At 44.6% G+C, this 11,473-nt stretch overlaps 1 protein-coding gene across 1 annotated transcript; it reads right to left on the bottom strand.

Moving 5' to 3' along the window:
• Positions 1-9,637: 9,637 nt before the first annotated feature.
• Positions 9,638-10,738, bottom strand: LOC135711597 (leucine-rich repeat-containing protein 40-like). The gene is made up of 2 exons (XM_065234471.1): positions 10,670-10,738; positions 9,638-10,601 (listed from the first exon to the last, which is right to left on the bottom strand). The coding sequence occupies exons 1-2, from the start codon at positions 10,684-10,686 to the stop codon at positions 9,848-9,850; spliced, it is 771 nt and encodes a 256-aa protein (XP_065090543.1). The 5' UTR covers positions 10,687-10,738; the 3' UTR covers positions 9,638-9,847.
• Positions 10,739-11,473: the final 735 nt, after the last annotated feature.

Here is an 11,473-nt window from a genome sequence, read left to right as displayed (position 1 = left end):
TCTTAAGGTCCTTCAATTTCTCGGTGCTTCCTTTGACGTTACTGATGAAAAACGATTGGGCACGAGACCATTTAGTCTCCCATGCTTTCCGTATGGTGTTCGTTATTCATCTCTTGACGTCCTGTAGTGGAATACTTACTTACTTATCCTGGTCCGACATCCCTCAGGATTGCCCCTGCATCACAATGTTACGCCAATTCACTCGGTCCGTGGCTGCTTGTCTCCAATTTCTTGACCGTCTAACACTTCCAAGATCCTGCTCCACTTGGTCTAACCACCTTGCTCGCTGTGCTCCACTTCATCTTGTACCGGCCAGATTCGAGGCAAACACCATTTTTGCGGGATTGTTGTCCGGCATTCTTAAACCGTCTCCCGCCCATCGTACCCGTTTAGCTTTCGCAACTTCCTGGATACAGGGTTCGCCATAGAGTAGCGCCAGCTCGTGGTTCATCCTTCGCCTTCATACACCGTTCTCACATACCCCGCCAAAGATGGTCCTAAGCACTCCTCGTTCGAAAACACTCAGTGCTTGCAGGTCCTCCTCGAGCATCGTCCACGTCTCGTGCCCGTAGAGAACTACCGGTCTTATCAGCGTCTTGTACATTGTACATTTAGAACGGAGGTGAAGTTTACCCGACCTCAGGGTCTTGTGGAGTCCGTAGTAAGCACGACTTCCGGCAATAATACGCCGACGAATTTCTCTGCTGCAGTTGTTATCCGACGTCACCAATGGTCCGAGGTACACAAATTCATCCCCCACCTCAAACTCATCTCCGTCGATTGTCACGCTTCTGCCTACGCGAGCCCTATCCCGCTCGGTTCCTCCAGCTAATAGATACTTTGTCTTCGACGTATTCGCCTTTAATCCAACCTTCTCTGCTTCACGTTTCAGCCTGGTGTACTGCTCCGCCACGGCCAGAAACGTTCTTCCGACAATGTCCACGTCGTCAGCGAAGCAGATGAACTGGCTGGACTTATTGAATAGTGATCGCTCGATAGTTCTCACATTCTAGTTTGTCGCTTTTTTTATATACTGGGCATATAACTCCCTATTTCCGCTCCTCCGGTAGCTGTTCTGTATCCCAGATCCTGACTATCAGTCGGTGCAGACAAGTGGCCAACTTATCCGGACCCATTTTGATAAGTTCCGCTCCGATACCATCTTTCCCAGCTGCTCTTAAGCTGTCGGATAACATCCTTAACTTCACCTATCGTGGGAGCTGGCATGTCCCCCTCATCCGCTGTACCGACGAAGCCATTCCTCCCGCCGCCATGGTCCTCCGCCTCTGCGCCATTCAGATGTTCGTCGTAGTGCTGCTTCCACCTTTCAATCACCTTACGTTCGTCCGTTAAGATACCCCCTTCCTTATCCCGACACATTTCGGCTCGCGGCACAAAGCCTTGGCGGGATGCGTTGAGTTTCTTGTAAAACTTGCGTGTTTCTTGAGAACGATACAGCTGCTCCCTTTCTTCGCACTCCAGCTCTTCCAGGCGGCGCTTCTTATCCCGGAAAAGATGGGTTTGCTGTCTTCGCTTCTGTTTATATCGCTCCACATTATGACGGGTTCCTTGCTGCAGCATCGCCGCCCGCGCTGCGTTCTTCTCGTCCAAAACCGTCTGACACTCTTCGTCGAACCAATCGTTCCGTCGATTTCACTCCACGATTCCAACGGCGCCTTCAACAGCGCTGTTAATGGCTGCTTTCACATTGCTCCAGCAGTCCTCAAGAGGGGCTTCGGTGAGCTCTCCATCATCCGGCAACGCTGCGTCGAGGCATTGCACGTACTCAGTTGCGACTTCGGGCAGCTTCAGTCGCTCCAGATTGTAGCGTGGCGGGCGTTGGTACCGAATGTTGTTGACAACGGAAAGTTTTTGGCGCACCTTGACCATTACAAGGTAGTGGTCCGAATCGATATTTGCACCGCGATAGGTCCTGACGTCGATAGTGTCCGAAAAGTGCCTTCCGTCGATCAAAACGTGGTCGATTTGCGATTCTGTCTGCTGCGGTGATCTCCAGATGTACCGATAAGGGAGGCTATGCTGGAAGTAGGTACTACGTATGGCCATGTTCTTAGAGGCGGCGAAATCGATGAGTCTAAGGCCGTTGGCGTTCGTTAGCTGGTGAGCGCTGAACTTTCCCATAACCGGTCTGAATTCCTCCTCCTGGCCGACCTGAGCGTAAACATCTTTGATGACGATTTTGATGTCATGGCTTGGGCAGCTGTCGTATTGGGAAGCTTCTTTTATGCTTGATTGTAGCTGCGCGATCTTGAGCCTTTGCTGAGTGTCTGGATCCCCAGGTTTTTTTTTTTTTCATGGATCGGGGTCGTCTACTTCTTCTTCTTCTGGGTTCGCACACGCCAGGTTCACTAGGAACTCTTCTATTTTTTCCAGAGTTTTTTTGATCTTGCCCAGCGATTTGTTGGCATTTACTGTGATCATCGGATCCGATATGACGGATAGCCTAAATTTGTAGTGCAAAAGCCTTGATCTGCATATCGTTATTTTTCCGAAATGCTGATTCCAAGGCCTGACTGATTGGGGGCAATTTCGCTTGGCACTGGTATATACTATCCACGTCCGAAAGCACATGTGTAGACGATGTTGGTGTGGCTGCTCCTCCATCGTTCTCCTTGGTCATAAGTTGAAGTAGACGTGTGATTTTCCAGTTGCGATCCTTTCCCCTCAATCCTTGCACCGTTCTCACCGTCAGTTCGAAATCTAGTTCCTCTTGGGTGATGTGCTCCAAGTCCATGATGGTTCTGCTACTACACGCTCGTTTTACAAAATAATCACTGATCACTCACTTGACTAAACGTGAATTACTGCACGCGAACTTGGGTTTTTTGGTTGGGCGTCAATGTGACAATTTCCGATTATGACTGAAAAGTTGCCGGATACTTGAACAAAGTATCGAAAGATATTAGAGCGAATTAAGTCAACGGTATCGTGCTAAAGAATAATGTAGGTACCACCAAGTGAGAAATGGACCCTTGGTGTGTAAACACCGCTCAAACTCTTATTTAGGCCGGCTAGCCACTCAGAAGGAACGAGGTGCACTAGTTACTAATGGCCGGGAATGAAACGAGGACGTGAAAACTCAAACAAGGTACAATATTGTAGATTGTTTGTAACTTAACCATACAATACTCATTTCATGTCCATCGCACGTCTCAAGCTTATCTATCTACATACATATATTAATCTTAATTGCTACACGTGACGTTGGGGCCCCTTAATGTCACTTTAGCTGCATGCAATCTTGTCGATCTCCGATGGGGTCAGCAATGGTGTGTTGCAACCAACGTCGAATCTCTATTTTGTAGCACGGTCGGATACCGTTGCAAGCTGCGCTGACTCTTGTCGCGCCACTCACTGTGCCGATGTAGTAGTGCGCGTCATGCAGCGACCCTTCCGTTGCACCGTTGTAGCCCGTCGCACCGTCTTATTGCTACTGCCGCGTCGTCCTGAGTGGCACGGTCGATGCCGTACTGGACTGCCAAGGAATTAGATCTGGAAATAAAGGCCCTCTGTCGAGGTGACACAACGCTGACCTATCGTTCCATATATGTAGTGACCTGATCTTTACCTTTCGAAGACCTTTGTACCTCCACGTTGTGAACTGTAAGATCGTGAGTCGTCGTTCTGTCGATTGCTGAGGTAGACGATCAGCACTGTAAAGGCCGGCGCACAATAGATACGTTTTCGGGTTTTTTGACTGATAATGCTTGGGCTAACTGTCAAAGAACCCGAAAACGTATCTATTGTGCGCCGGCCTTAAGGTTAGAGTCTACAATCAACCCAGGGCTCATTGAGCATTTCAGGTTACCTTTTGACTGGTTTATGTCGGTTTGTCGTCTATCTGTAGTACCCCGACGGACCCGCATTATAAGGAGTGCCTAAAAACCTATTTGGGTTATCATCTCAACAATATGTGGTATTGTAGAACGATTTGTATCGTTCATGTATGGTGTTCGTTTATAAGGGGAGTCCAGTTGTATGTTTCGTGGTGCGGCTCTGTATCTGCGACAAACTGTTTGGGTCAATTGTACTAATGCCTCCGTATGCTTTAGGCACGTGATACTCAAGGCCAATGGCACATCCTTTTTGGGGAAAGTAATAGATTAATACTCAGTATGTAGCGCCAATTAGCTATATGTCATGCGAGTGTTGATCACCGGGTAAGATGTTTGTGCAGCTGCATCAAGGCCGGCGCACAATAGATACGTTTTCGGTTTTTTTGACAGATAATTGCGGGTACTTTTTGCTAATTTATCCACTTCAATGCACTGAGCACATGCGGATGCTGGCTACCGTCGAACACAATTGCCGTCCCATTGTTCACTTTATGTGGTTGTTTAGTTTGTGCGACTGTGCGAGAGTGAATTCAATGCATGCTTAGGGACATCGTGCGAGAGGAACGATTATAGATGTTGCATTGTTGATGTGGTTTTATTTTATAGCTGATTCATAAGGTAACATTGATAATTGTTGGCGAATTTTTTGTCGGCAGAATCTCGAAAAGTGTAACACCGTTCCAGCTGCGCGTAAAAAGCGTCTTTATCGTCATTGTCACTTGCTAAGTGAGGGCTGTGAAACGGCCTTTGATCCTCAACTTGCACATTCTGCTATCGATTGGCCACCACCCAATCACGCGCTTCTGCATTTCGCCCATCAAGATGAAAGCTGTACCCAGCTTATGTGTATTGCCGCAGCTCTGGTAGATGGTATAACCATCCATATACGTATGTACCGACGATCCCTTCCAGCAAACCTCCTGCAGCGCTACGATGTCGAACTTGCGGACCCTCAATAAATCGGAAAGAATGCGGGTACTTCCCAGGAAATTGAGAAACTTGCAGTTCCAGCACCAGGACGTTGATCAGCCGCTCCTAACATGGAGAACAGACGCCGTTTTGAGCCGCACCTCCATGGTGAACAGACTCTCGAAGACTGCACTCTCCGGAGAGAGGAGTCCCCCCTTCCCTGTCAGCATACGACCAAGGTCCCACCGGGGTTGGTTACCCGATCTTGCCTATGGTTACTCGTACCCCAACAGGCACCGTGGGGAGGTAGTGATAGAAGTTACTGGACAAGAGGCTAAGGATTGCTAGTGGGGTATCAATGGTACGCATTGTCCAGCTGTTTACCAGCCGTTTGTAGTGGAATACTCTCCATATATCTGCGGCCGGATGGGCCGTCCCCGGCTAGCTTCGGGAATCTACAGTGTCCGGGAATCCATGAGTAGGTTGTGTTCTGAGGTGCCTGTTTAACAATGCTCTGGATCCAGGAGTGGACCGGAACTTCCAATGAGAGGGCTTGAATTGCACTGTGGAAATCCGAGAGAATGAGGGGTCAATGTTAGGTGCTGCAGATTGTGTAACATTACATGCCAAAAAGGACAAAATTATCATGTATACAGTACATAAACTGACATTACGCTGCTTTTACTGCATTCTGCTGGCGTCGAAGGTAAAAGGCCGGAAGTTAGCCTTTCAATTGGTTAGCCTTTGGCTCTTCATCTAGTTCTAGTTAGTTAATTGCTTATTCTAATGTGATGATTGCGTTTAGCGCTTATTCACAGGATACCCTTTTAAGAGCTTGTTTTCGTTTGAAATTAAAAATTTGATAACCTACCTACTTGAGCACAGGAACCTACCTAACTACTTGAACTAGGTTTCCAAATCACGAATGATCTGGTGGTTTGATCGCAGACAGGCGACTCTGAACCTTTCCAGCGTGGACATCTTTCGCTCTTCGAGTGTTTGAAGACCGGCCAGGTGGTCAATCTCAGAATTACGAGTTCGCGGTGGACTGTTTAGGATCATTCTGAGGATCTTGTTTTGGATCCTCTGAAGCTTTAGGTGGTGGCACAACTCTCCCAGATTGGCATACCACACTCAATAGCCGGTAGAATGATCTGCTTGTGGACAGCAAGCTTGTTTTTGAGGGACTGGGTGGACCTCCTGTTTAGTAGAGGGTAGAGCGACCTGATCAAGACGTTACACTTGGTGGATGTCTTGACCACATGAGATCGGAATAGCAATTTGCTATCGAGGGTGAGACCAAGGTAGACTACTTCACTCGACCATTCAATGGGAGTGCTATCAAGATGGATCTTGATGTGGGCCGAGGTGAATTCGAGTGTGGAAACAGAATGGTTTGTGTTTTAGCTGCATTGATACAAATCTTCCAGCTCTTGAAATAGTCGGACCCGAACATCCAGGCCTGATTGTAGTTTACTCGCCAGAGCACGGATCAGTCGACCCTTATAGATGATGGAGATGTCATCTGCAAACATTGACAGGATACCACCACCCGGCAGGGGAGGAACGTCTGACGTGAAAGGATAGGCCCAAGCAGGCTACCTTGAGGTGCCCCTGCCTCAACGTTGAACGTATCAGAGGGGACATTGTTCAAGTAGACCTGGAATGTTAGTTTTTGTTAATCTTCACGAGGTAGATCGGAAAGTTGTATCGATGCAGTTTGTGTACTAGGTCATCATGCCAGACATTGTCAAAGGCCTTCTCAACGTCCAACAATGCCATAGCAGATGTTTTTGAAACGGACTTGTTCCGCCTGATGATGTTAGTAACTCTACTTAGGTGGTGGAGCGTTGAATAACCTTTCCTAAACCTAAACTTCTCCTTGAGTAAGATGTTATTTTCGTTGGAGAACTCCAGCAACCGGCTGAGTATCAACTTTTCGAATAGCTTCGAGATGAAGGACAAGAGACTGATGGGGCGATAGCTTATGGCACTGGTAGAATCTTTGCCAGGCTTGTGTATTGGAATCAGTTTGGCTAACTTTGGCCAAGCTCCAAGCATTTGTTGAAGATAACGGTAAGATGGTTGAAGAAGTCAATACTCAAGTTTTTCAACTCGAGGTTGACTACCCCATCCATACCCGCGGCCTTCATGTTTTTAGTGCTAATAGAAGAGCTGCTATCACCTTATCAGCCGATATTCTACTATCATCATGCACTACTACGGGGGTGTCAGCGACTCTAGACATTGCCTCCAGTATGGCAGGCTCATGGGGGCTCACCATGGCTAGGCCAAGATTATGTGAAATCACAAAATGTTGGCCAAGAGCATTGGCCTTTTCAGCCGGATCTTCCAAAGGTCCATTTCGTGATTCTCTGGGTCCATATTTCGAATCCATTCTCAATTCCATATCCGAATTCATTCTCAAACAACATCTAGAGTGGTTTCGAAAAAAAAAACCGCGGAGATCCAGGATAAGTTTCATGAATTGACCACTTTTACGATTGTTCCGGATCGTCCACAGGACCACCCAAGTAGCAATTCAACAGCCTTTTGGCTTTCACTCTGATTTATTGTGGTTTTATAACGGCAATAAGCAATCTTCTTAGTTTAAATACAGCATTTAAAAGTACAAAACATTCTTTATTAGTAGTTCAGCTTTATGCTTTTTTGAAAAGCCTGACGAGAAAATCAGAAAGTGTGATGAATTTAATGCAGCACTCTACTGCCGATATACGCATAACTGTCAAATGTTCTATGCAATCCTTATGCACCGTGGGACTCTTATGCGTATAACGGCAATATATCCTTTTATAAAACTGTTCAGTAAATCAATTGGTATTTGTTTTATTGATGTCACTACAAAATACTCCACGGTGTTTTATCATTATAAAAGCAAATAATAAAACCGTTCGGTTTCAAACGGGATCAAAAAGCATATATTGATGCGTTTTGGTGTCAATGAAGTGTATGACAAAACCTCCCACTCCCAAATAAAACTAAAAAGATGGATCCGCCTAGAGACAGAGAAATTAATTTAGTGGGGCTTTCAAACGCAGAGTTACAAGGAAATGCCAAAGGATAATCGAGTAATAATTCTAGCAATGATGTCGACGGAAGAGAAAATGAATCCAATTCTAGAACTTTCTGGGAGGGCAGCTCCGACAAAATCGGTCAACAACGACAAAACAGACGCTTAAAATTGATGGGAATTCACAGCATATTGTCAATGACAGCCTTCTCCAGAAATAACGTTGCGATGATGATCCGAATAGCATCAGTGCCAAACTGGGACTGCGGAAAACTCCTGAGAGGAAACTCTAGAAGCTGTCCGTCGGCTGGAAATTGGCTGCCTTCCAAACCATAGCAACGATTTCATTCGGCGTTGTTCCAAAAATTCCAAGAAAGTGCACATAAACTTCATCGCATCATCCGGAAGAAGGAAAACTTTTCTGGAACGATTGTGCTTCCACCTATTCCAAGTCATATAGGTTCCTGATTAACTGCTTCAAATGGATGAAATCGTACTTCCCGAGGATGTCACGCAACTTGTTGGTTCAATGCTGGAGTAGAACCTCATTGCAATGATCGCATATCAAAACTATCGAAATATAAACAAATTTTGACGTGTAACTTTTTCCAGGCAACTTTTCCACCATTAATGCCGTGATAAAACTAATCGGAATAGGATCAAGCAAAATGGCTTCAAATAAAAATAATTCAGTCTGCAAATTATCTTCATAAAAGCCGCATTAAAATGTTTTGCATTTGCTACCAATTTCATGAAAGCAAAACAGCTTTTTCATAAATGGCGTATGGAAAATTAATGTTTATGCTACCGCCATATTGTTATTATTCCATTTGTTTTTTTACAATCTTCGTTTTTAAAGATGTTTTTCCTTTAAAATAACTTTATTCTCATCAAATTATCAATGAGCAGTGAAAGAGATTACAAAAATCATCAAATTGTGTCGGCTGGGAGCAATGAATAACATACAACTATATTTTGTTTCCTAAATTAAAAATAATTAGTCAAATCAACGATTTCCGAAGGCGGACTTATTTTTTTCGATCTTCCGAAACAAATTTCACATTATATTTAATCTGTCACCTAAGAATAGACCACAATATGAGATTCGATAATTTAAGTAATTCTTTCACTTTAATGTGGAGGAAATTTATGAGGATTTTTGACAGTATGTATCCCTTTTTATCTTTATTGATGCTTTATTTTTAGCAAGCGTCAAAAGCAAATGGCACAGGTATTGATGCCAAATGGCTTTTATTGTACTTTAAATAAAGTTATTCTTAAAATGCCTCGATAATACACTCTTTAGAACCTTCTTCAGGGTGGGCCAACTAGACAGATTCTAGTCTTAATGAGGTTTTGGTGGTTGTAATAAAGGCAAAGTTATCTTGAGCAGGGTTTTATGAATGTTGTTTTATAGAAGCCTTGTAGTACTTTATAAAACGTTAAATGTTACTTGGGCAGCCTTGTGACCTAATGAAACTAGATATTCCCAAAAGGGAATACATCATGAAGTTATCTCTTCAAATTGCCTTACAATCAGTGTTTGGTCCCAATTAGCTCAAATCCCAAATGGTACTATAGGAGTCTTGACTGTACACGCAAAATACTTTATTTATTGACAAAAAACGATAACAATCCTCAAGGTGTCCGTCTTACAAAGTCAAAAGTTAATTTTTCACTTGTTTGACTCAAACAGCACAAATAACCGCTAAAGGCAATAAGCAATGTACCATTATTATACCTTGAAATTTTGTAAAATTGCATAACTGTCCCTTGTTCTATGGAAGTACAATATAACACCTCTTCATTTTTCAGGAAATTCACATATGTATAACAGTAACCTATTGCACTAGATGTAAACTCAATTTTATTTACACATAATATAATTATAGATTTGCTGGATTCAATCACATCGCACGGCGCAATTCCATTTGGACTTGATTCATGTAACATTTTCACAGTCGAATGACTTCTGCGAATTCAGATGATCAATCTGAGTGTTAACTATCTGGCGCTTGCGCGATCAACCGTTATTGTGACTCACATCAGTTTAGTAGGTCACTCTCCACAGTCGAGGGAAGGCACGCTGCACCTCGAAATAATCCATCCGCTGGATCGGATTACCGGTCATGTTCAACATCCGAAGTGAGGGGAATGTCCATCGCTTCAATTCCATTCCAATCAGCTGGTTGTTTGCCAGGTCCAATCGCTCCAAATAGTACAGGACCAACTCAACGTCACCCGGTCGCACTTCCAACAGCCGGTTGTGCGAAAAATCAATGTTTCGTATGTAAGGCATGAACGAGAACAGTTCGAAATTCACCATGTGCACCAAATTTTCACTCATGTCCAGTTCGTCCAGCTGGTTTAGATACTTGAAACTGGCAACACTCGTCACCAGATTGTTCTTCATCTTCAACTTCCGCAAACTGTAACTCTTGTCCGGATCGATGTAGATCCGGGTGATCCAATTGTTCGATACGTCCAACTCCAGTACCGTATCGGGCATGTCCAGACCCTGCATCCTTACGGCGTTCATCTGAAGATACCGTGCACGACTCATCCTCCGGAATAATCCTGCCGAGTAAATACTGATCACACTGTCGGTATTGGCGAAATCATAGTGCTGCCCGATTCGAATCTTTTCAAACTTCTCATCCGGAAACCGGAGACCCCGCACATCCGTTCTGGAAGTGATGTAGATCTTCTGCAGGGTACACCAATCGTCTTCAATCACCTGGCAGATGTACCGCTCATATCGGGCGCTGGTCAGTACGGCAAGACCCAGCAGGAGTAGAGTTGAGCTGTAGAAATGGGAACTTGCTTGATCAATAATTATGGTCCAATTTTTCCGAAAGCAATTGCAACTTACAATTTGATCACCACCATCGCGCTGGCACGTCTAGATCGACCGGGTGTCTAACGTCGTCTTAGATGACGGCAACGACGTTCGACTGACTGCACTCCGGTCGCGAAATGGAAAACACATACCGATTCGTCATAATTCGAAATATTTCGTTATGTATTCCAGGCACGCAACTAGCAATACACTAGATCATCTGCGATCAATTATGATCCATAAGTCTAGAGCGATACGCGAGCCACAGATCTGTGGGGTCCACGGATGTTAGCCTTCCGGGGTATGGCTTTGTCGGATCAGGAATTACCGAGCGACCCCTCGGGTTCATAATAAGTGATGCCTCAAAATTGCGCACAATTGTGCATAAGATCTTCATTAGCTCCCACTTAAGAGGGAGAGGGTTAAAATGTACTAATTGACGAATCATTTACAGCTGAGAATGTAAATGACAAAACCGGGGGAGCCTCTCGTTGATGTACATCTGATCGCATTGATATAAGGGATGAGGGCCACACGCAGTCAGCTAACTCATGCGGGAATGAACTTGGTAATTGAGTAAGAATGATGATGCTTTGCAAAGTGAGGAACGTTCTCCGAGGGTGTGGTATGGTTCGAGAGTGTACGTTCTCACCTGATAGCAGCATCTAGATCTGCCGGTTTACAAAAAGCCATAATGCGGCGTTGCACGTACGATGTGTCATGTTTAATTAATAGGCGCAACCACACGTTGCGTGTAATTAAATCGATTAAATTTCATGCCAAATTTATTCACTGAATTTATATATTATAAGATAAAAGATACACGTAATCGACAAC

Source organism: Ochlerotatus camptorhynchus, unplaced genomic scaffold (genome assembly GCF_037179485.1).
Source record: "Ochlerotatus camptorhynchus isolate MF236.1 unplaced genomic scaffold, CSIRO-AGI_Acam_v1.1 ptg000434l, whole genome shotgun sequence".
Lineage (NCBI taxonomy): Eukaryota > Metazoa > Arthropoda > Insecta > Diptera > Culicidae > Ochlerotatus > Ochlerotatus camptorhynchus.
The sequence above is the reverse complement of the archived record's forward strand: the minus strand, read 5'-3'. Positions and strand labels throughout refer to the sequence as shown.